Genomic DNA, 21,117 nt, shown 5'->3' with positions numbered 1-21,117 from the left:
GTTATTGTTGAACTTTTTTTGGGCTTGTCAGGGGTTTTAAAAATTATAAACTTATTAAGAAACTGACACAAATCATGGTAGCAAGGTAGCAGTTTAGTCTGCACCTGCCTTTAATTAGAGTATTTAAAATGTATTATATTATTCACTTGAAATCAGATATTTACATACACTGTAAAAAAAAGACAACATTTGCATTGTTTCTGTCAGACATAAAATCATAATAAACTTAACCCGTTTTAAGACAGTTAAACTTATTTCTGTTTGCTAAATGCCGAAAATGTGAGAAAGAATATCTTTTACATTCTTTTTGTCATTTTCTTTACATTTACAAGTTTAAAGTTGAGGTCGGCTGGAGCTCTGGGTAACGTCACTTCCTGTTTTCGCTGTTGCACTTGGTGAATTGTTTGGTTTGTGAAGGCTCTCTCTTTTGATCTGATTTCTCTCTACTGTGATATCTCTTACTTGTTATAATACATATTCACGTTAAAACACATACTTTCTGTTGCTGTATTTAACGTTTGGGGACTCTCCGTGTTTTACACGGTTTTTCTAGTAGTGGTAAGGGGTCGCTAGCTTAGCTTTAGCTCCACCATGGCTACCCGTTCTGCTGTTTCTCTCTCTGAGTCTCCTCCTTTCTCCTCCTTTCTCTGTCAGATGTTCAGTTACTCCTCTGCCTCCTTTAGTGATAATGGTACGTGTAATAAATGTAGCATTTTTGTAGCATTGGAGGCGAGGGTGTCGGAATTGGAGGCCCGGCTCCGTGCTGTTGAAAAACCAGCAGATAGCCGAGGCCCCTTAGCCAGCGCGGAGCCACCGAGGGTAGCTCCCCGTAGCAGTCCTCCAGCAGAACCCGCGCAGCCGGGGCTTCAGGCCGGCTGGGTGACGGTACGTAGAAAGCATAGTCCTAGATCCCAGCCCACAGGTCACCACCACAGGTCTGCATTTCTAACAGATTTTCCCCACTCAGCGACACACCTGCTGAGAAGCCAACTCTGGTAATTAGCAGCTCCATAGTCAGAAATGTGGCACTAGAGACACCAGCGATCATAGTCAAATGTCTGCCAGGGGCCAGAATGGGCGACATCAAATCCTACCTGAAACTGCTGGCTAAGGATAAGCGTAAATACAGTAAGATTGTTATTCAAGCTGGCGGTAATGACATCCGGTTACATCAATCGGAGGTCACCAAAGTTAGTGTTGCTTTGGTGTGTAAGTTTGCCAAAACAATGTCGGACTCTGTAATTTTCTCTGGTCCCCTCCCCGATCTGACCAGTGACGACATGTTTACCTTCATGCTGTCATTCAACTGCTGGCTGTCTAGGTGGTGTCCAGAAAACAATGTGGGTTACATTGATAACTGGCGAACATTTTGGGGAAAACCTGGTCTGATCCAGAGAGACGGCATCCATCCCACTTTGGACGGAGCAGCTCTTCTTTCTAGGAATCTGGCTGAATTTATTAGTTCTCCAAAACTCTGACAACCCAGGGTTCAGACCAGGAAGCAGGGTCATAGTTTAATACTCCTCTCTGCAGCTTCTGTACTGCTACCCACCCATTACCCTATTAAGACAGTGTCTCGCCCACGGCCAAAATTGAATAGATTAAAAAATAATCTAAAAGGAGGAAATCAGGAAAATCTCATAAAAATAAAGACAACTCAGACCGAAAAGAAAAATAAAACAATTAAATGTGGCTTACTGAACATAAGATCTCTCTCTTCAAAGACTTTGCTAGTTAGTGACCTGATTTGTGAGAATCAGATTGATTTATTTTGCCTCACAGAAACCTGGCTGCAGCAAGAGGATTATGTTATTATAAATGAGTCAACTCCTACTAATTATTTAAATTTTCACATTCCTCGAAATACTTGGCAAGGAGGAGTAGCAACCATCTTTCAGTCCGATTTACTGATTAGTGCCAGACCAATCAATAGCTACAACTCTTTTGAATATTTAATCCTTAGTTTTCCTCATCACAGACGGATCGGTGCGGCTGCCACAGTAATGGGGGCGCTGTGCCGGTCCGTTGTGGTGAAGAGAGAGCTGAACCGAAAAGCAAACTCTCAATTTACCGGTCGGTCTACGTTCCTACCCTCACCTATGGCCATGAACTTTGGGTCATGACCGAAAGAACGAGATCCCGGATACAAGCGGCTGAAATGAGCTTCCTCCGTAGGGTGGCCTGGCACTCCCTTAGAGATAGGGTGAGGAGCTCGGCCATCCGGGAGGGGCTCGGAGTAGAGCCGCTGCTCCTCCACATCGAGAGGAGCCAGTTGAGGTGGCTCGGGCATCTATACCGGATGCCTCCTGGACGCCTTCCTCGGGAGTTGTTCCAGGCACGTCCCACCGGGAGGAGGCCCAGGGGACGGCCCAGGACACGCTGGAGAGACTATGTCTCTCGGCTGGCCTGGGAACGCCTTGGGCTCCCCCTGGAGGAACTGGAGGAGGTGTCTGGAGAGAGGGACGTCTGGGTGTCTCTGCTGAGTCTGCTGCCCCTGCGACCCGGTCCCGGATAAGCGGAAGACAACGAGTACGAGTACGAAAAAGAAAATCTTTGACATACTCCCGAAGATGATTACTTCATCCTCAGCAAGTGAGACAACATTGGAAATAACTGCAGAACCTGATTTGTGTTTAGACTGTTTTGATCCTGTGAAGCTTCCTGAGTTATCAGAAATATTAGCTACAACTGAACCTTCAACTTGTATGTTAGACCCAATCCCAACCAAATTATTTAAGGAAGTGTTCCCTCTGATTACCAGCCCCATTTTAGATATGATTAATCTATCTTTAGTAAATGGATATGTACCACAGGCTTTTAAGGTAGCTGTAATTAAACCTTTACTTAAGAAACCTTCGCTTGATCGAGATGACTTGAAAAATTACAGACCTATATCCAATCTTCCATTCTTATCTAAAATTCTTGAGAAAATAGTTGCTAATCGAATGTGTGATAATTTACACAGCAATGACCTGTTTGAAGAGTTTCAGTCAGGCTTCAGAGCTCATCATAGCACTGAAAGAGCTCTGCTGAAAGTCACTAATGATATTCTTATGGCCTCAGATAATGGACTTGTGTCTGTACTGGTTCTGTTAGATCTCAATGCTGCATTTGATACAGTCGATCATAATATTCTCTTAAAAATGCTGGAATATGCTGTAGGGATCAGGGGAACAGCGCTAGGCTGGTTTAAATCTTATCTGTCTGACAGATTCCAGTTCATGTAAATGATAAATCATCTTTAAACTCCAGGGTTAATTGTGGAGTGCCACAGGGTTCAGTACTTGGGCCAATTCTCTTTACTATATACAGTGCCTTGCGAAAGTATTCGGCCCCCTTGAACTTTTCAGCCTCTTGCCACATTTCAGGCTTTAAACATAAAGATATAAAATTCAAATTTTTTGTGAAGAATCAACAACAAGTGGGACACAATCATGAAGTGGAATGACATTTATTGGATGTGTCAAACTTTTTTAACAAATAAAAAACTGAAAAGTGGGGCGTGCAATATTATTCGACCCCTTTACTTTCAGTGCAGCAAACTCACTCCAGAAGTTCAGTGAGGATCTCTGAATGATCCAATGTTGTCCCAAATGACTGATGATGATAAATAGAATCCATCTGTGTGTAATCAAGTCTCCGTATAAATGCACCTGCTCTGTGATAGTCTCAGGGTTCTGTTCAAAGCGCAGAGAGCATCATGAAGCCAAGAAACACACCAGGCAGGTCCGAGATACTGTTGTGGAGAAGTTTAAAGCCGGATTTGGATACAAAAAGATTTCCCAAGCTTTAAACATCCAAAGGAGCATTGTGCAAGCAATCATATTGAAATGGAAGGAGTATCAGACCACTGCACATCTACCAAGACCCGGCCGTCCCTCTAAACGTTCATCTCGAACAAGGAGAAGACTGATCAGAGATGCAGCCAAGAGGCCCATGATCACTCTGGATGAACTGCAGAGATCTACAGCTGAGGTGGGAGAGTCTGCCCATAGGACAACAATCAGTCGTACACTGCACAAATCTGGCCTTTATGGAAGAGTGGCAAGAAGAAAGCCATTTCTCAAAGATACCCATAAAAAGTCTCATTTAAAGTTTGCCACAAGCCACCTGGGAGACACACCAAACATGTGGAAGAAGGTGCTCTGGTCAGATGAAACCAAAATCAAACTGTTTGGCCACAATGCAAAACGATGTGTTTGGCGTAAAAGCAACACAGCTCATTACCCTGAACACACCGTCCCCAGTGTCAAACATGGTGGTGGCAGCATCATGGTTTGGGCCTGCTTTTCATCAGCAGGGACAGGGAAGATGGTCAAAATTGATGGGAAGATGGATGGGGCCAAATACAGGACCATTCTGGAAGAAAACCTGTTGGAGTCTGCAAGAGACCTGAGACTGGGACGGAGATTTATCTTCCAACAAGACAATGATCCAAAACATAAAGCCAAATCTACAATGGAATGGTTCACAAATAAACGTATCCAGGTGTTGGAATGGCCAAGTCAAAGTCCAGACCTGAATCCAATCGAGAATCTGTGGAAACAGCCGAAGACTGCTGTTCACGAACGCTCTCCATCCAACTTCACTGAGCTCAAGCTGTTTTGCAAGGAAGAATGGGCCAGAATTTCAGTCTCTCAATGTGCAAAACTGATAGAGACATACCCCAAGTGACTTACAGCTGTAATTGCAGCAAAGGGTGGCGCTACAAAGTATTAACGCAAAGGGGCTGAATAATATTGCACACCCCACTTTTCAGTTTTTTATTTGTTAAAAAAGTTTGACACATCCAATAAATTTCATTCCACTTCACGATTGTGTCCCACTTGTTGTTGATTCTTTACAAAAAATTATAAATCCCATATTAAACAGGTTTCTAGGATTTCCTTCTTTCATCTCCGGAACATTGCCAAAATTAGAAATATCCTATCCAGGAGTGACACTGAAAAACTAGTCCATGCATTTGTTACTTCAAGGCTGGACTATTGTAATTCTTTACTATCAGGATGTCCACAGAATGCAGTTAAAAGCCTTCAGCTGATTCAAAATGCTGCACCAAGAGTTCTGATGAAAATTAAAAAGAGAGATCATATTTCTCCTGTTTTAGCTTCCCTTCATTGGCTCCCCGTTAAATCAAGAATAGAATTTAAAATTCTCCTCCTCACATATAAAGCCCTTAATGATCTAGCTCCATCATACATCAGAGATCTGATTGTTCCATATGTTCCTAACAGGGCACTTCGTTCACAGACTGCGGGTTTACTGGTGGTTCCTAGAGTCTCTAGAAGTAGAATGGGAGGCAGATCCTTTAGTTATCAGGCTCCTCTCCTGTGGAACCAGCTCCCAGTTTTACTCCGTGAGTCTACTTTTAAGGCTAGGCTTAAAACTTTCCTTTTTGATAAAGCTTATATTTAGAGTGGCTTAGTTTATCAGGGTGGGAGCCTTCCTCCCTCCCTGTTGGTTGGAGTAAGGGGGAGTCAGGTTTAGCCTAAACTGGCTCAGTTATGGTTGAGGTGCAAACACACCCTCCATTTCTGCTACCTGTATGACCCCTTCTCTTTTCCAATGGTTATTATTAGTATGACAGAGAGAGGTATCCCGATCCTTGTGGTTTTTAGTATAACAATGGCCATCAGTGGGACCCTTTGTGGGGTGCCTTGAGACGACGTTGTTGTAAATAAGCGCCGTTTAACTAAATAATCTGAACTGAAATTATCTGTGTAGTTATGCTCCTATAGGGTTAGGCTGCTGGAGGACATAATGACCACTTTCACCCTCTTCGCTACATTCTCACACTACTCTCCAATTTTGCATTATTTGCTGTTATTTCAATTTTTAACTTTCTTCTCCCTCTTTTCTCTTCCTAGAAGCTACAACTGGCCTGACTCTGTGTCTACCTGTGACACCTTTCCGGAGAGGGGAATCGTCCGAGCTTCTGCTGGCAACATCTTAATGCTCACCTTCTACCGATGATCCACATAGCCCTGTCTTTTAGTGTTTAACCCTTTCTCTCTCCTAGACATGGCGATTGACTGAGCTTCACTGTAACTAACTGTATGTGCTCTCTTTCAGACTCTAACCTTGAAAACTGGCTCAGAGTTTATCTGTTCTTTCTTTCTAGGTGAAACGACTAAAGGAGCTACATCCATTAACATTTACTTTTCCTTCCCATAGAATGTACTCCTGGATCAGTGCTTCTTTGTTCTTTTTGTGTCTCTGCTCTGTTCTCTCAAACCCCCAGTTTGTCGTGGCAGATGGCCGCTCACACTGAGCCTGGTTCTGCTGGAGGTTTCTTCCTGTTAAAAGGGAGTTTTTCCTCTCCACTGTTGCTACATGCATGCTCAGTATGAGGGATTGCTCCAAAGTCAACGCCAGTGACTGTCCACAGTCTCTACATGCTCATCCAGGAGGAGTGAATGCTGCAAGTCACTGACTGGATGCAATCTGCTGAGTTTCCTTAGACAGAAAAACCTTTTATCCAATTTGAATAAATAACTAACTTTGACTGCACTGTTCAATGGTTAGGATTAATTGGAATGTACGTACCTCACTGTTGTGAAGTGCCTTGAGACAACATGTGTTGTGAATTGGCGCTATATAAATAAAACTGAATTGAATTGAATTAAATTTACCTTAATAAATGGTGGATTTGTGTACGACTCTTTTTGTCACAAACACCTTTTCATCTGTGCCCACAAATGTTCAGTGGCACGGAGAACATAATTTTGTGAGGATCGGAGCAAATTTGGGGTATGCTTAGGGTCATTTTGTGTTTGGAAGACCTATTTGTGCCTAAACTTTAACTTCCTGGCTGATGTATTGATTTAGTGCTAAAAGTTTTGAAACCAATGTTCTTTCCTCATGATGCCATCGGTTTTGTGAAGTGCATCAGTTACTCCTGTAGCAACACACATCCATGGAATGATGCTGGCACCTTTGTACTTCACAATTGAAATGTTGTTCCCATGCTTGCAAACTTTCCCCTCTTTTCTCTAAATGTAACAATGGACATAATGGCCAAAAACCCTTATTTTAGTTTAATCTCACAACAGGACATCTCTCCAAAATGTCCCTGAGAGCATTTTCAAACCGTAATCTGGATTTTTTTGTTGCTTGTGGTGTAATGGCTTATTTCTTTCTGAGTGGTCTTTCAATCCAGGTCTTTAGATAATCACACTTTCTTACCATCTTCATTCAGTATCTATACAAGGTCTTCTGCTTTTTTTAATTGGGCTGATACACACATTTTGCACCAAAACATCTTTATCTTTGACAGAAAACCTGTCTCATTTTTTAACAAGATCATGGGTGGAGATTCCCAAGTTGTTTGTACTTGCATAAAATTGTTTGAACAGATGAATGTGGCACTTTCAGGCACCTGCAAACTGTAGCTAATGAAAGACCAGACATGTGGAGGTCTACAATTCTTCTATTAACTATATGAATGCTGTGGGAAAATTCAGGGGGGCAAATTATTGCCCCAATGGAAAACCTAAAAAAATTGCAAAATTCAGCAAAATGTTTGCGGTCTTTTACAAATAACTACTTCCACATACTTTAAGCTAGAAACTCCGTTCAAATTTTAAGCAATTCACAAAACCTTGAATGGACATGTTTTAGAAGCGGCAATAACTGTCTTGATAGCTTTTACAGTTTAGTCATGAAGTAGGTTTGTTCCAGAGTACCACGTCCGTCTTTCACTGAAACAGCTTCATATTTAAAACTTTCAAATTGATTGACTTTTCTTTTTTTACCTCATCACACCTCCTAGATGGATTATTGTAGACACATGGAAATTTACCTTTGACACTACCTATATACCCAATCTTGTGCCTTTACAGTTTTGTGCCAATACAGTTTTTCTCAACTGCTAAGACACGTTTCTCGGAAGCTGCTCCTCTTTTCTCCAAACTGTGAAAACAAAACCCAATTTTCAAGCTACATTCACAAAACCTCAGACTCTTCTTGCAAAACCAAACTCTCCCCTCAAAACAGTTCAGTCTGTGCTCAAAACTGAACCAAATTGTGCCCTGAGTCAATGAAAATCAAAACTTGTCTATTTAGCACTGGTACATAGAAAAAAAAAAGTACAAAAAACAGAAATCCTGTGCATTTAGCACTTGTAAATATAAGTCTACGTAAAAATAAATTACAAAATATACACATGAGAAGTGCACTACTCAGCCACAGCATTATTTCTCTGTATTGGGTCAGGCCACAGGGCTTCATCCACATCACAGGCCACATTTTGTCTGGCCAGGCAACGGGGGAAAAAGCCCCAGGCATGCCATTTCCAGGGTTGGCATGCCTCCACACCTATGTGGACATAGATGGGATGTTCCTCCTGCTGCCCTAACAGAGCATCTTGCATGTGATGGAGGAACATGAGGAGCTGGTGAGTATTGTAGGGCCCCACATTGACATTGTGGTGGACAACCTCATGATTGCTGATGGCAGCAAACAATGTGACATTGCCACCACGCTGCTCAGGGACACCAACAACGGCCCGTTGGCCATTCACACTATGGCCTCTCCTTCTTTTGATGAGATTAAACCCAACTTCATCCAGGTAGATGTATTCATGGCTTCTTTCCATTGCATCCAGCTGAAGGACTCTCTGTACAAATGGATCTAGTTTTGTCGGTGATATAGAAAAAGTGAAAAAGTGAATCACTACTTACAGTAATCAACATTGAATGTTTCTGGATATGTGCCAACCTGTACGTACTGGAAGCTTTGCTCTTTGACTCTGTCTAAGTTGTGATCAAAGGGCACGTACAGCTGTTTCACGTGCAGTCTGTTGAGCTTGACACGATCAACAGTAGAGAGGCTGACATTGTTGATACTCTGAAAATGTATTTGGTCCTCAATGATTTTCTGCTTAATTTCACACAGTTTAATGGTGTTGTTCTCACGGACCATGTATTGTTCCGTTGTCCAAGAATGATGTTGGTAGCCCTTAAGGTTATGGGAAGCAATTTGGGAGCATGTCCCATCATGTTAAAAATGCAGGGCTGACAGGGGGATATGATGATATCATGATGTCAAGCAGGCGGACACAGTACCTGAGTATGGGCGTCCCTCTCTCTCTCCTTCTCTATTTCTTTCTCTCACTCTCTCTGTCTCTCCATCACAACCAGGTACAAATCTCCATAAGAACCAGTAAGAAACCTCTGTCAAAACCTGGTACAAAGCTCTATCAGAACCAGGGGGAAACCACTACCATAGCCACGTACAAACCTAAATTAGAACCACGAGGAAACCTCTATCAGAATCAGATGCAAACGTCCATCAGAACCAGGAGGAAACCTGCATCAGAACCAGGAAACATCTCCATCAGAAACAGGTACAAACCTCAATCAGTACCAGGAAGAAACCTCAATGAAAAGCATGTACAAACTTCCATCAGAACCAGGAACTAAACACTAAAAGATTCACAGTAAATTTCCCTTTGTGGTCTGATAAAATCGGTCCAAGAATGATGTTGTTAGACCTTATGGTTCCTAAGGTATGGACTGCTGTTGGAGACGACTCTGTCCTGTCACTGTAATTACAGTAGCAAGTCCTTGTGCATGCAGAGACTAAGAAGTGCCATTCTCCATTAGATGGCATGAAGAGCATAGATGAACATAATTTCTCAAGTCCACCGATTCCCAATTGGATTAAGATCTGAACTTTGACTGGACCATTCTAACACAGGAATATGCTTTGATCTAGACCATTACTGGAGCGATGTTTAGTGGTGTTGCCTTGCTCCTTTAACTGTGATCAGTTTCCCTGTTTTTACTGAAGAAAAGCATTGCCACCACCACCACCATGTTTCAATATGAGGATAATGTGTTCAGAGTAATGTGAAGTATTGGCTTTCTGCCAATGGGAGTTTTTGTGACTTTGTTAACTTGCTCTCCCATAAAACACCAGATTTATAGAGTGTAAATGTAATGTTTATCCTGTCATTGAGTGCTCCCACCTGAGTTGTGGACCTCTGCAGATTCTACAGAATTACAATGGGCTTCTCGGGTGCTTCAAGATTTTTCTAGTGACCTGTCTGGTGTGCTTCCTGGTGGTCATGATGTGGTCTTGTTGATCACTAACATTCTGTGAGGCCATTACAGAAGAACTGTAATTATACTAAAAGTTAAATTAAACACTAGAAGCTCTCCATTTACAAATTAGGTGACTTCTAAAGACAATAGGTTGCAATAGATTTTATTTAGGAGATCAGAGTATAGGGAGCAGAATACAAATACATATATCATATTTTCATTTGTGAAAAATGTAGAACCATGAAGACCTATTCTTTTTCCTTCCACTAACTTTCTGTTGGTATATCACAAAAATCTCGTAAAAAACTACATTTTGCGATAATAACTTAACTTCTGTGAGCCAAAACTCTCTCTTTCTTTTATAGCAGCAATCAGATCTGATGACTCATTTAATCAAAAGCATTTGATTGGCATCCCTTAGCTGCTCTGCTAGGTTCCCTCTTACTGTAAAGTGAAGTGAAGTTGGAAGGGTGTAGACCTACTTTTTTCCTCATAAAGATTTTCCATGGGCGTATCGTTGTGCACCAGGGGGCAGTATTAACCAGCTATATTCGATATAATGGCTTTGATAAGCGGATGTTCACTCTTTCACTCTCCTTCACACTAAAATGGTGAAACTTCATGCATTTTTTTTTTTTTTTTTTTGTACTTACAACAAATGTGTTGGTAAGATAAGTTCGAGATTTCCTCGAAGGAACTTTTAAAGACATATTTGGTGTGTAGGGTTTTGACTACACTAGATTTGTGTTGCACTGCATTCAGTTTATAAAAGGATGGGTAGAGTAGTTTTCGTCACTTTGGTATGAAGCCGCTAAACATCTACGCCTCATGCCCCGTCCCTTTGTACGTACCTCTATGTGGGCGGAGTCAAACAGCTGGATCTTCTGGGGTGTCTCCGGGTTTCGTGGCCGCGAGGCAGTGAGCGCGAGCTGTACATCAAAGTGAAATGGTCGACGTAGCCGCTGGTCAGGAAAAACACACGAAACAAACCCACTGGTAAAGCAAGGCGGCATCTTTTGGGACTTTTTGGGGGCCAAGGGTTTCAAAGATTTCACAAGACCTTTTCAAAATCTCGCTGGACATTGGAGGCTGAAGGTGAGTAATCACAGCCATGCATTTAGCTGTGATTGATTAAAGGAGAATGCGCATAACCAAAAGTAATTATCTTGGGTTGGCGCCGTTAAAAAGAAAAAAAGAGGACGGACAGTAAAGGCAACATCATAGTTTAACAAGTTGAACGAATTTGCCCGTGACTGCATCACATTTCAGCCAACATAGGTGATTAGTTTAATTTGTATTGCTGATTAGTGTGTGATAAGTAGCCGAATAATCCTGACCTAACTCGCTGCTTGCCCTCTCTCTCTCTCATTCAACAGCTAAAAAAAAAGACACATCTGTCCCGTCTGCCAACCTTCATCTTCAGGAAAATGAATGAGTCTCTGACCATGCAGAGCCCGGTCACCTGGAGTTAAATGTTTGTCTGCTACTTGAGAGGATTTTCCTGGGCTGGTCGAAGAGGACGGAGTGGAAAGGGATTTGTCGAGGTGGTCCAAAATGTCTCTGTGGATGATACTGCCTGTCAGTCTCCCAGTCCTGAGCATCACTGGGATATGGGTTGTGTAAGTTGTGACACCTTTTTTTTTTAACAGTTAAAGTTAAATCCTTGTAAAAAATACAAGTTTTAATGCACCCCCATAAATAAATGCAACAAAACTATCAACTCCCACTATCTATAGCATATGAATGCATCAGCAAACAGCATGTGCCTTAATGCACAAGTGCAATTTAGGGGTCGTCTTTGTGCCATTGAAAATGTTTTTGCAGGGAAAATATTTACATCAACCAGTGGATTTGCAAGAGAAGCTTTTACCCTTTTGTTTCCAAGTGCACCATTGGAAAAATAATTTTTTAAGACCTGCAAGGCCATTTCCGTTATTCCTCTCTCTACTCCAGAGACACAACTGGAAACTCTACCCAGGGTTGGAGGTGGACATATGACAATATTACATCATGAAGGATTGGAAAGTAATGACAAGCTGCCAAAGCAGAGAGATCATGTGGTCGTCTGTGAGGCACATTCTATGCATTGTAGTTCTATGCTCCTCCTGCAGTTCCACGCTTCAGGCACTTTTTCCTGCTTTTCCTCCTGCTTCATAAATTAACTCATTAGGAAGGAAGAAATTGTTACTGGTTTTAATGAATGGCATGGCAGTAAAACATTAGTATAGGTTGTCTTACTGTTTTAAAATAAAATAGGCAATGAAGCCATCATCAGTTAATTTAAATTGAAAACTGTGAGTTTCTGGGTTGTTCATCGATCGTGTCAGACATGCCGCTACAGATGTGTGCAGGAGGCAGTGAAAGTACAGCAGGGATATGTTGTTCACCATAAAGTGTTAAATGCAGCTCTAGTGTGGACCTTACACGCACACAGGTGAGGCTTGTGAAGAGGTGTTGTCCTCACTACAAGCTGAAGTAAACTACAAGAGCAGTTCTCTCCTTCAGCAGCTGCTAGCTGCCTTCAATCTAATGCAAGGTAAGCAAATATTCAGCTGGATGTTTGCTGTCTTCAAAATGTTCTGGTTTGCCTGTGAACGGTTGGTCAGATGTCTTTGCCGTGAATCAGTTTATTTTTTGTTGGGTACCCCGAAATAATAACTTTATGCCTCTATATTCTAGCGTCTTCATAGCAAACCTCATTAAGAGACTTAACCATGTATATAACCTCTGAACTTTCAATCTAAAGAAAACACCTTATAGTATCCCCTCTGCTTGTAGCTAATTGTTTATGATTAAAATACATTTTTTGGGTTACGCAAAATAGTTTGAGACAACGAATACTTCAGGCATTAAGTATGCCAACATATGAAATGTGCTTGACACAATTTGGCAAAATTGTGCAAACTGATTAAAATCTGCTTTAAAATGCTTTTTAAAAGAACCACAATTTTGTTTTGATTTTTAGGCTTTAAAAAAACATGCTAAAACTAGATTTTTACCCATTAGCTTTAAAACAATTGCTCAGTTCTTTATCATTTTTGGCCAAAGTCATCAAGAACCATCGTCAAGCGTCCAGAACTGCTGTGTGCAGACGTTTGCCCGAAGCTTCACAAATGTTGGGTTAAGGGTTAATGGGCAAGGGGTGAGATGAAATTCAGCCTTAGTAGTAGCTTTCAAGTGCTTTTTGTGCAAAATATGTGATTTGCCATTCTGGTTGTCATAAGGCTGTTTGGTGCTGGTCCAAAAATGCAGACAAGCACGGAGAAGGCAGAGTGAGTTGGAATCTTTATTTAATCAGAATGCCTACTTACAAACAGACACTGCTTGACAGGTGATCCAGGTTAAACAGCACATGAGCAAATCAAGGTTCTGGAATCGGGATCTCAGGCGTAATCATCAACAAGGTCAACTTGGATGACCAAATTAGACCACGACACCGCGTGGAAACGAGGACAAAGACAGACTTAAATACAGACGAAGGTGGACACGAAACAATAGGGCTGGTAATCGGGAAAACCGGACACAGGTGTGGATCAGGCGTGCGGGAAGGTGAACCTTATTAGGGAGGAACGAGAACATGAGGAGCCTGACAAGACGAACAGTAAACAAACCCAAGGGACCAGAACACAAGGGAAGAAAACAACTAAAAACCCACTGAACAGAGCAAAACCTAAACTAACTAACAAATCTATAAGAAACTGAAAACACACCTGAAGCAAAGAATCACGAAATAACCATACACTGAAGTAAACAGAAAAACACCTGACTGAATAAACGTAAAAAATACCAAACCAAAACACACTGTGACACTGGTCCTTTATAGAGTAATGCAAGTGTAACAAGTTGATATTAGCTGGTTAATTAGACTAACCTCCACAAAACAAGGGCCCTGTTTTTAACATAAGGTAGGGGAAAGTACAGCACTGGCTCTTTTAGCCAGCTTACTGCCAGTGTGCAGCAACATGTGAGGAGAAATGTTGCTTTATTACTCTATGGTCCAATCAGGAGGAGAAGTCTCCGGCCACTTTTGATGCTTTCCCTGTCCTCCCATAAAAAGGACTTTACGTACCGTGGGAACAACATGAAGGGACAATTTTCGTGAGTTTGAAAACGTAACTCTTAAAACCTCGGTGTACCTAGATACCGTTAACTAGCCCTGACTTATCCAAGGTGCATAAAAAAACAGACTAAAAGACAAATCTGATGTAAATGCTGAACAAAAAACATGTGTATACCTTAGTTTCCCCTGTCTTTAAGCAGAGCCACTCTGCATATTTACTCTGAATTCCTCGGAGCCATGGCAATTGGCTCTTGGATTAAGTCTCTCCACCAAGAATCTTGAATTTTCACCTCTCTCTTAAAAGTCCGACATGAAGCTTGGCAGCACAGCCTATTAATCTTCAGCAGAAGTGCAACCCAAAGAATGAGTATGCCTCCTGATTATACTCCGACTGGCATCTCTTCTCTCAGGACTGTCATTTCATTGTGAGGAGGAATGTAAACCTACAAGAAGAGAAGGAGACAGATGGTGCAACTCTGGATTGTTGTTTTCCTGTATCCAAGCTCTGTGTTGCATCAGTGATGAGCAGCCTGATTGCAGCCCAAATCTGGAGCTGTGCATGGCTGTTTATTTTTGTGAACGCAACAGTCTGATCAGGGGAGTGTGTCTGTGAAGGTTTAATGTTGCCTAAAGAGAACTTAAAAAGTAATAATCAGTAGATTTACAGTAAACTTCCATTGATTGTCCAGACTTTTCCATTAACTCAACCAGTGTGCCTTGTTTCTAAGAGAAGTCTCTGGGCTTTTTTCCAGAGTAGTGTTCTGTTAAAAGATGTAAAATGTTGCATAACTCTGTTTCTTTACTCAAGTGAGGTAAGTTTTAGAAAACAGTATAATAGAGTGTGGGCAGAGATTTCTCTCAGCATCTGGTGACCACGCCGAGCGTATAAAACTCCTGTCTGCTTTTGCCCACCCGAGACAACTGGCAAAGCTTCCTCTGTTGACTTTTTAGGGGTTTACTTAAATGGCAGCATGACATCACTGTACCCCTAGGCTCTTTATACAGATGTCTACATTTTCAGTTGTTTATCAGAACATGGCTTGATACTTACATCTGGTTTAGCCATTGTTCAGTGAAGCTGCACTGTAAATACACCCATACTATATTCCTCACACCCTTATACTGGGGTTATTTTTGCACAGCTTTTGGGAATTTTTGCTGCACAAACCAGATTTTCCACAGAAGTCTTTGCTCATGGACCTAGTTTAGTCATAAATAAAAAGAAAATCAACCTTTTTTTTAATGTTGCTCACAGCTATGCAATTACAGCGTACGACTGCTGCTGTGTTTTGATGGAGGTCTAATTATATAAACAAACCTAGTATTACTTAACCTCCTCAAAACACATAAGGCCCCTGTTTATTTCAACACCTAACACAGACCCTATTTAGGCTTCTCGTAGAACTGACTAGATGCTATTTTAGCTTTTATAGCTGAATAATATTCGGTTTCTAAAGAAAATAAACTTTTGCTGTAATCTCTTACAAAAACACAGAAACACACACCTCTGTGTTTCTGTGTTTTTGTAAGAGATTACTGATACTCACCATCATTATTTACAAGTTTATTTTCCCTGTACCTAACATTCTGGTTGCAGCCTCATACCGCTGTGTATTTCAGTGGGCTTTAACGTGATAGACCATCACATAGTTGTGCATACATAGTTTTCCAAATTTTTACAAATGCATATCGGATTTTGGTGAGCAAAAGTAGTTCCCCCCCTTCACTCTAAATGCCTCTAAATAATTGCCTTCAAGTGTCACCTAATTGGTAAATAGAATCCATCTCTGTGTAATTTAATCTTAATATAAATCCAGCAGTTCAGTGAAGGCCTCAGCGGTTTGTTAAAGAACATTAGTGTAAAAAACTGCATCATAAGGAAGAAAGCAGATGAATTAGAGATATAGCCAAATGGCTCATGGTGACTCTCTAGAAGGGCTGCTTAGATCTAGAATTTAATCTAAAAGAGCTGGTAACTTCAGCCTTGAACATTATCTGGATCATTGTGTTCTTGTAGGTGCTAAATAAACGTCATCAGAGATACTTTAAATACAATTATAGTCTTATTTAAAGTAAAAATGGATTGTTGGTACGACTGAACTTGATATTTCTGAAAGTAATCCCCAACAGACATTTTAAACGTACAATCACTGGCCACTTTATTAGGTACACTTTGCATAAACTCTTATATACTGTAGATAAGATTCAACACGGTAAGAATTTGGTCCACATTGATCAGATGGTGACATGCTGTTGCTGCAGATTTGTCGACTGCACACCATGATGTGAACCATGGATGCCTTCCTGTCACACTAAACTGCTGCTCTTATGATAGGTTATTTTTCTCGGATTATTATGTATAAATCAAAGTGATGGCTAACTGTAAAGACCTCAATAGATCTGCAGTTCCTGAAATGCTCAGCTCATGTCTTGCTCAAAGTCATTTAAATTCCCCTTTCTACTTTATTCTGATGCCTGGTCTGAACTTCAGCAAGTTGTCTTTACCACGTCCAGATGCCCAACTGAACTGGGTTGCTAAAATGGGATTACCTTGATTTACTATTTGGTTAAGCAAGCAATTGAATCGGTGTACCTAATTAAGTGGCCTGTGAATGCATATGCATTTGGTTTACGTCAGACTCTCATGCAGATCCTGCAGATTTTTCTTTTGTTTTATGATAAACCAAGAGTTTAGATTTTTGCACAATCATAAGCCTACTTTGGCATTTGTTCATTTCTGACTCAATGATAAAAAAGGGTTTAGTAACTAGTAATGACCACTGCTGAGCGTCACTTGGTTCATTTATCTATAAAGCCTTATGTAATAATTTTCTAAAGTTGAAAACTTCTTTTAGCGGTATATTTTTTTTATTCATCGTTTAAAAGAAGCGCCACAGTTAAGGCCACGTAGACTTTGATTTAGTCGCTGTTATCCTGATTTAGCTTGAAATGCTGCTGCTAATTTCTGAATCTCTGGTCACTGAACCCTCTGTGGATGAAGCTGGTCATTGATCTGTGAAAACAAACACCAGATCTGATACTTACTGTTGTTCATTGCAGTTTTTCCTGAAACAAACCCGGATTTGCACTTCTTGAACTCTTGATTTCTGGACTCAGATTAGAGTTTATTGACCGTCGGGTCACCTGGTCCCACGGGCTGACCTGATGAAAGTTAATGTAAGGTCAGAATGGCAGAACCTGATTCTGGTTTTGTTTGATTTTTAAGGACTGATGTCTAAAAACCAGCAGTAGGAAAAAAGTAGCAAATTTAAATGCAAATATCAGAGATAGAAATGCTTTAGGTCAGTTTCTGTGTATAAGAAATGGCCAGTGAAATGTTTATAAACCTATTTTAGGCCCCAAAAAATAACTTTTTTTCTTTTCTGTCAAGGATTGTATCCATGCTATTCTAGTTTGTCCATTTCACGTCACTTTCTTCAAGGTCATTGCTATATATGTTTAATTAGCCAAATGTTTTCTACTTGTCTTTTTATAATTTTGATTACTGAGTCTCTTAGAAATGAACATTTCATTTTCAGATGACTTTGTTACTGATCATATTATAAATCATCTTCCTCTCACTCTGGTTAATTATCCGGTGTGTTTCAGATATGCCATGGCCCTGTACAACCAGCATGTCTGTCCTGTGGATAACTGGTAGGCTGTGTCTTCTTTCCTGTATTTTGCTTAATCATAATTCTGTTGATCCCTACATACTCACTGCTTAACAGTCACTTTCTTTGTTGTTTTTACCAAGAACACAGTAGTTACAGGTAGATCTACCCTGAGGCCCATCACCTCTTTACCAAGCTCTTTTTATCGGAAGTATTTATTATTGTTGTTCAGAAGTCGACCTTTTGTCTGCTGAGGCATAGGATGCCACTTTTCTTGAAGGGCGACCCTGAGGTCATTGAGGTTCTGGGGTACAGAGTTACAAACCTTACAGCATGTTGAGGAAGACTGTTTAAATGCCAAATCTGATTGAAACAGGAAATATATTGGTTGATTGTTGTGAATTTTGCTCCATGTTAGAGAACAGCAAGTTGTGCAAAAGTACTGAAACGTTGAACAATTGGACATGTGCATTCAGACGTTTAGAGAAGGCAATATTAAGGTCACCTGTAAAGGTTAAAGTGCATTTTAGGTTCATCATGAAATGTCAGCCAAAGCCCGAATATCCCCAGCTTTTTGTGAGTTGTGTAGATTTGTAGGCATGGTATTCTAACAGTAAGATAACATGAGTAAAAATGCTGTCTAAATACTGTATTTCAGTATTTAAGAAGCATTTTTTAAACAAACATCCATATCATGATCTGTTTGGTTTCATTTGAAATAAAAAGCAACAGTTATCTGAACTGCTGCTAAAATTATACAATATATTCATGTTATTTTTAGTTGGATTTTGACTTAAGCAAAAATGTCAAATAAACATGCCTTAAATTGAGTATTCATTTCTAGTTAAATGTTGATTTTGCTAAATAGATTCCTTTTTTCTTATTCTGGTCTTCACAGAGTAACACTAGGAGTAGAAAGAGTCATTAGCTGGTTAATTAATCAGGCTTTTCTTAGAGCCTGCTTTTGACTATTTGACAGATATGGCGCCTGTGGCTTGCCAACTGTGGTTTTAAAACAGCGTTACCTTTATAAGAGTGATAGGTGGCGCTCTTAGTTTCTAAATTCTTTGGAACAGGGAATGTTTACAAACGGCCAAATTTATATTTGTTGTAAGTGCAAAAGCTTATGTTTTCCCAGTGCCCAGTGGGGGAGGGGTAACTCTGTGTTACTCTGTGCTCCATTCAGCCGGAGAAAACTCCAGTCACACTGGTGACATGGAGTTAAAAGGATGTGAAATTTTAGAAACAGAATGATAAATCATTTTAGCAATTTTAAAACATGCTAACTTAAAACCCATGGTATGCCAATACCTAGTATGAACATTTTATATTCCCATTCATTTGCAATATTATTTAGAGACTGGTTATTCCTCTGTGTTTTGCTTTTTGTTTTGCCTTTTGTTTGTTGTATTTATTGCTTAAATTGAATTTATTTTCAAAAAGAGCTGAGGTTTTGATGTTTGCATATCTTTCACTTATTGTGGTTTTTCTCAAGATGTGTACTTTCCAACATCTTCATTTCACTGCCTCTGTTCCTTTATTTGCACACATTCCAGCCAACATTGGCAGGGGGCCCACAAGGGTAGGAAATGGGCTGGAAATGTGGCCCCATATAGAATTGTTCGTAGGTTTTCTGAAGGGTCCGTATCAATTGTTTGTAAAGGTTTGATGCAGGATGACACAAGTTGAAAAGTGGGCCCCAGATGTTTTAAGCGATTTGAATTTTTTTTCTTGATACCCACTTGAGTGCCCCAACTGCTTTTGCCATGGCTTCTATGTCGTCAACCTAGAGCCTGAGCCACATCTATATGCATATGGGCCATATGCTCATGTTGGCTGAGATAAATTTTTCCTGCCTGGAAATGTCTAGCATTGTTCCATTCTTGGCACTAGTGATATCTAAGTATTCGTAGTAATGTATGTTGATTGATTTCTGTTGCAGGTTGTACAACCAGTCATGTGAAGAGGAGCTGCATTTGCAGAGCGGTCCATCCTTTTGCTGCACGTTAGACAATGTACCTCTTATCAGGTAAGTGAGACTCCGGTCCCTGTGCGGCAGTACCCCTGCAGCTCCCATGTTTCTTTTGGTTCTGCTGATTTAAAAACAGGAACACTCTCCCATTGTCTTACTCGGCTCCTGTCTGCACACTTTATAAAAAAAACGAAACGCACGAGAGACCGTTGTCCTGTGTGCTTTCTGAAAATAACTTGTGGCTGAAATATCCTGTCTGCCGCCGTGGCAGTTCAGAGGAACACTTAAACCATGTAAACACACTTCCATGCAAAACCTGCTTTTTTTGGGAGTAAATCAAGACACTCCTGTTCCTGTTTGACTCTTAGCCACAGGAGCTTTTAACTACAAAGGTCACATTAAACGTAAATACTGTGGTTCGCAAAAAAGCTTTATCTGAAACATAATCTCTCTACGTTTGCAGTATGAACTCCCCAAACTATTTTTAAAGTAAAAAAACTCTACATTAAAGTAATACAGTGGAGGAATTCTTGTGCAGTAATCATAGTGAACTGTACGGCTTTATGCAACTCATACTGAACGGACAAGTGCTGAGTTTCTCCTGGCTTCCTGATTGTACAGACATTTCCCATTCCTAGAAAAAGACGAGGTATGCAGTGGGTGAAAAGTCAACCTCTTCATGAGGGGATGTGAGGGATCAAGCTTTCAGCCTGACTGTGTTCAACAAGCACAAGCAGCTTATTTTATTTCACAGAATGTTGGAAATGGTGATGCTGTAACTGAAGAGTGTGCACATGCTGATTCAGAGTATTTCTCTGAATTATTTTATTTACCTTTTCTTGCAGTAAATGCGGGACTCTTCCGCCAGAGAGCTGCTTCTTCAGCCTTATCTGCAGCACAGGCTCCTTCATGGGTAAGGCATCGTATGGACACTCATAATACACGGATCCATCCATACCCGTATATCAATACATAATACAGTTATACATTGCCTTGCAAAAGATTGAAACCCCTTGAACCTTTTAAAATTTTTCACACAAAGTTCAGTGCATTTTATCGGGATTTCATGTGATCGACCAACACAAAGTAACTCACATTTATCAGTTGGAAGGGAACACTGAATCAGTGTTTTTGCAAAACACCTTTCCCTGCAGGGCTGCACGGTGGCGCAGTTGGTAGCACTGTTGCCTTGCAGCAAGAATGGGTCCTGGGTTCGATTCCCAGCCGTACTCCCGAGGTGCTCCGGCTTCCTCCCACAGTCCAAAGACATGTTAGGTTAATTGGTCACTCTAAATTGCCCTTAGGTGTATGAATGAGTGTGTGGTTGTTTGTGTGTTGCCCTGCGATGGACTGGCGACCTGTCCAGGGGTACCCCGCCTCCTGCCCATAGACTGCTGGAGATAGGCACCAGCTTCCCCGTGACCC

At 40.9% G+C, this 21,117-nt stretch overlaps 1 protein-coding gene across 2 annotated transcripts in view; it reads left to right on the top strand.

Annotated features, from left to right (window-relative positions):
* The first annotated feature begins 10,609 nt into the window (after positions 1-10,609).
* Positions 10,610-21,117, top strand: part of zgc:154058 (Transmembrane protein 150A-like) — a 33,270-nt gene continuing 22,762 nt past the window's right edge. The window contains exons 1-5 of one of the 2 annotated variants that reach the window (XM_047351673.1): positions 10,610-11,141; positions 11,423-11,665; positions 17,716-17,763; positions 19,663-19,749; positions 20,538-20,605. In XM_047351673.1, coding sequence (XP_047207629.1) covers positions 11,601-11,665; positions 17,716-17,763; positions 19,663-19,749; positions 20,538-20,605 — 268 coding nt within the window. In that variant the 5' untranslated portion in view covers positions 10,610-11,141; positions 11,423-11,600. Of the gene's footprint in view, positions 11,142-11,163; positions 11,325-11,422; positions 11,666-17,715; positions 17,764-19,662; positions 19,750-20,537; positions 20,606-21,117 lie in introns of those variants that run through there. The other variant, XM_047351674.1, reaches the window with a different exon arrangement.

Source organism: Girardinichthys multiradiatus, chromosome 22, assembly GCF_021462225.1.
Source record: "Girardinichthys multiradiatus isolate DD_20200921_A chromosome 22, DD_fGirMul_XY1, whole genome shotgun sequence".
NCBI classification, from domain to species: domain Eukaryota; kingdom Metazoa; phylum Chordata; class Actinopteri; order Cyprinodontiformes; family Goodeidae; genus Girardinichthys; species Girardinichthys multiradiatus.
The sequence above is the reverse complement of the archived record's forward strand: the minus strand, read 5'-3'. Positions and strand labels throughout refer to the sequence as shown.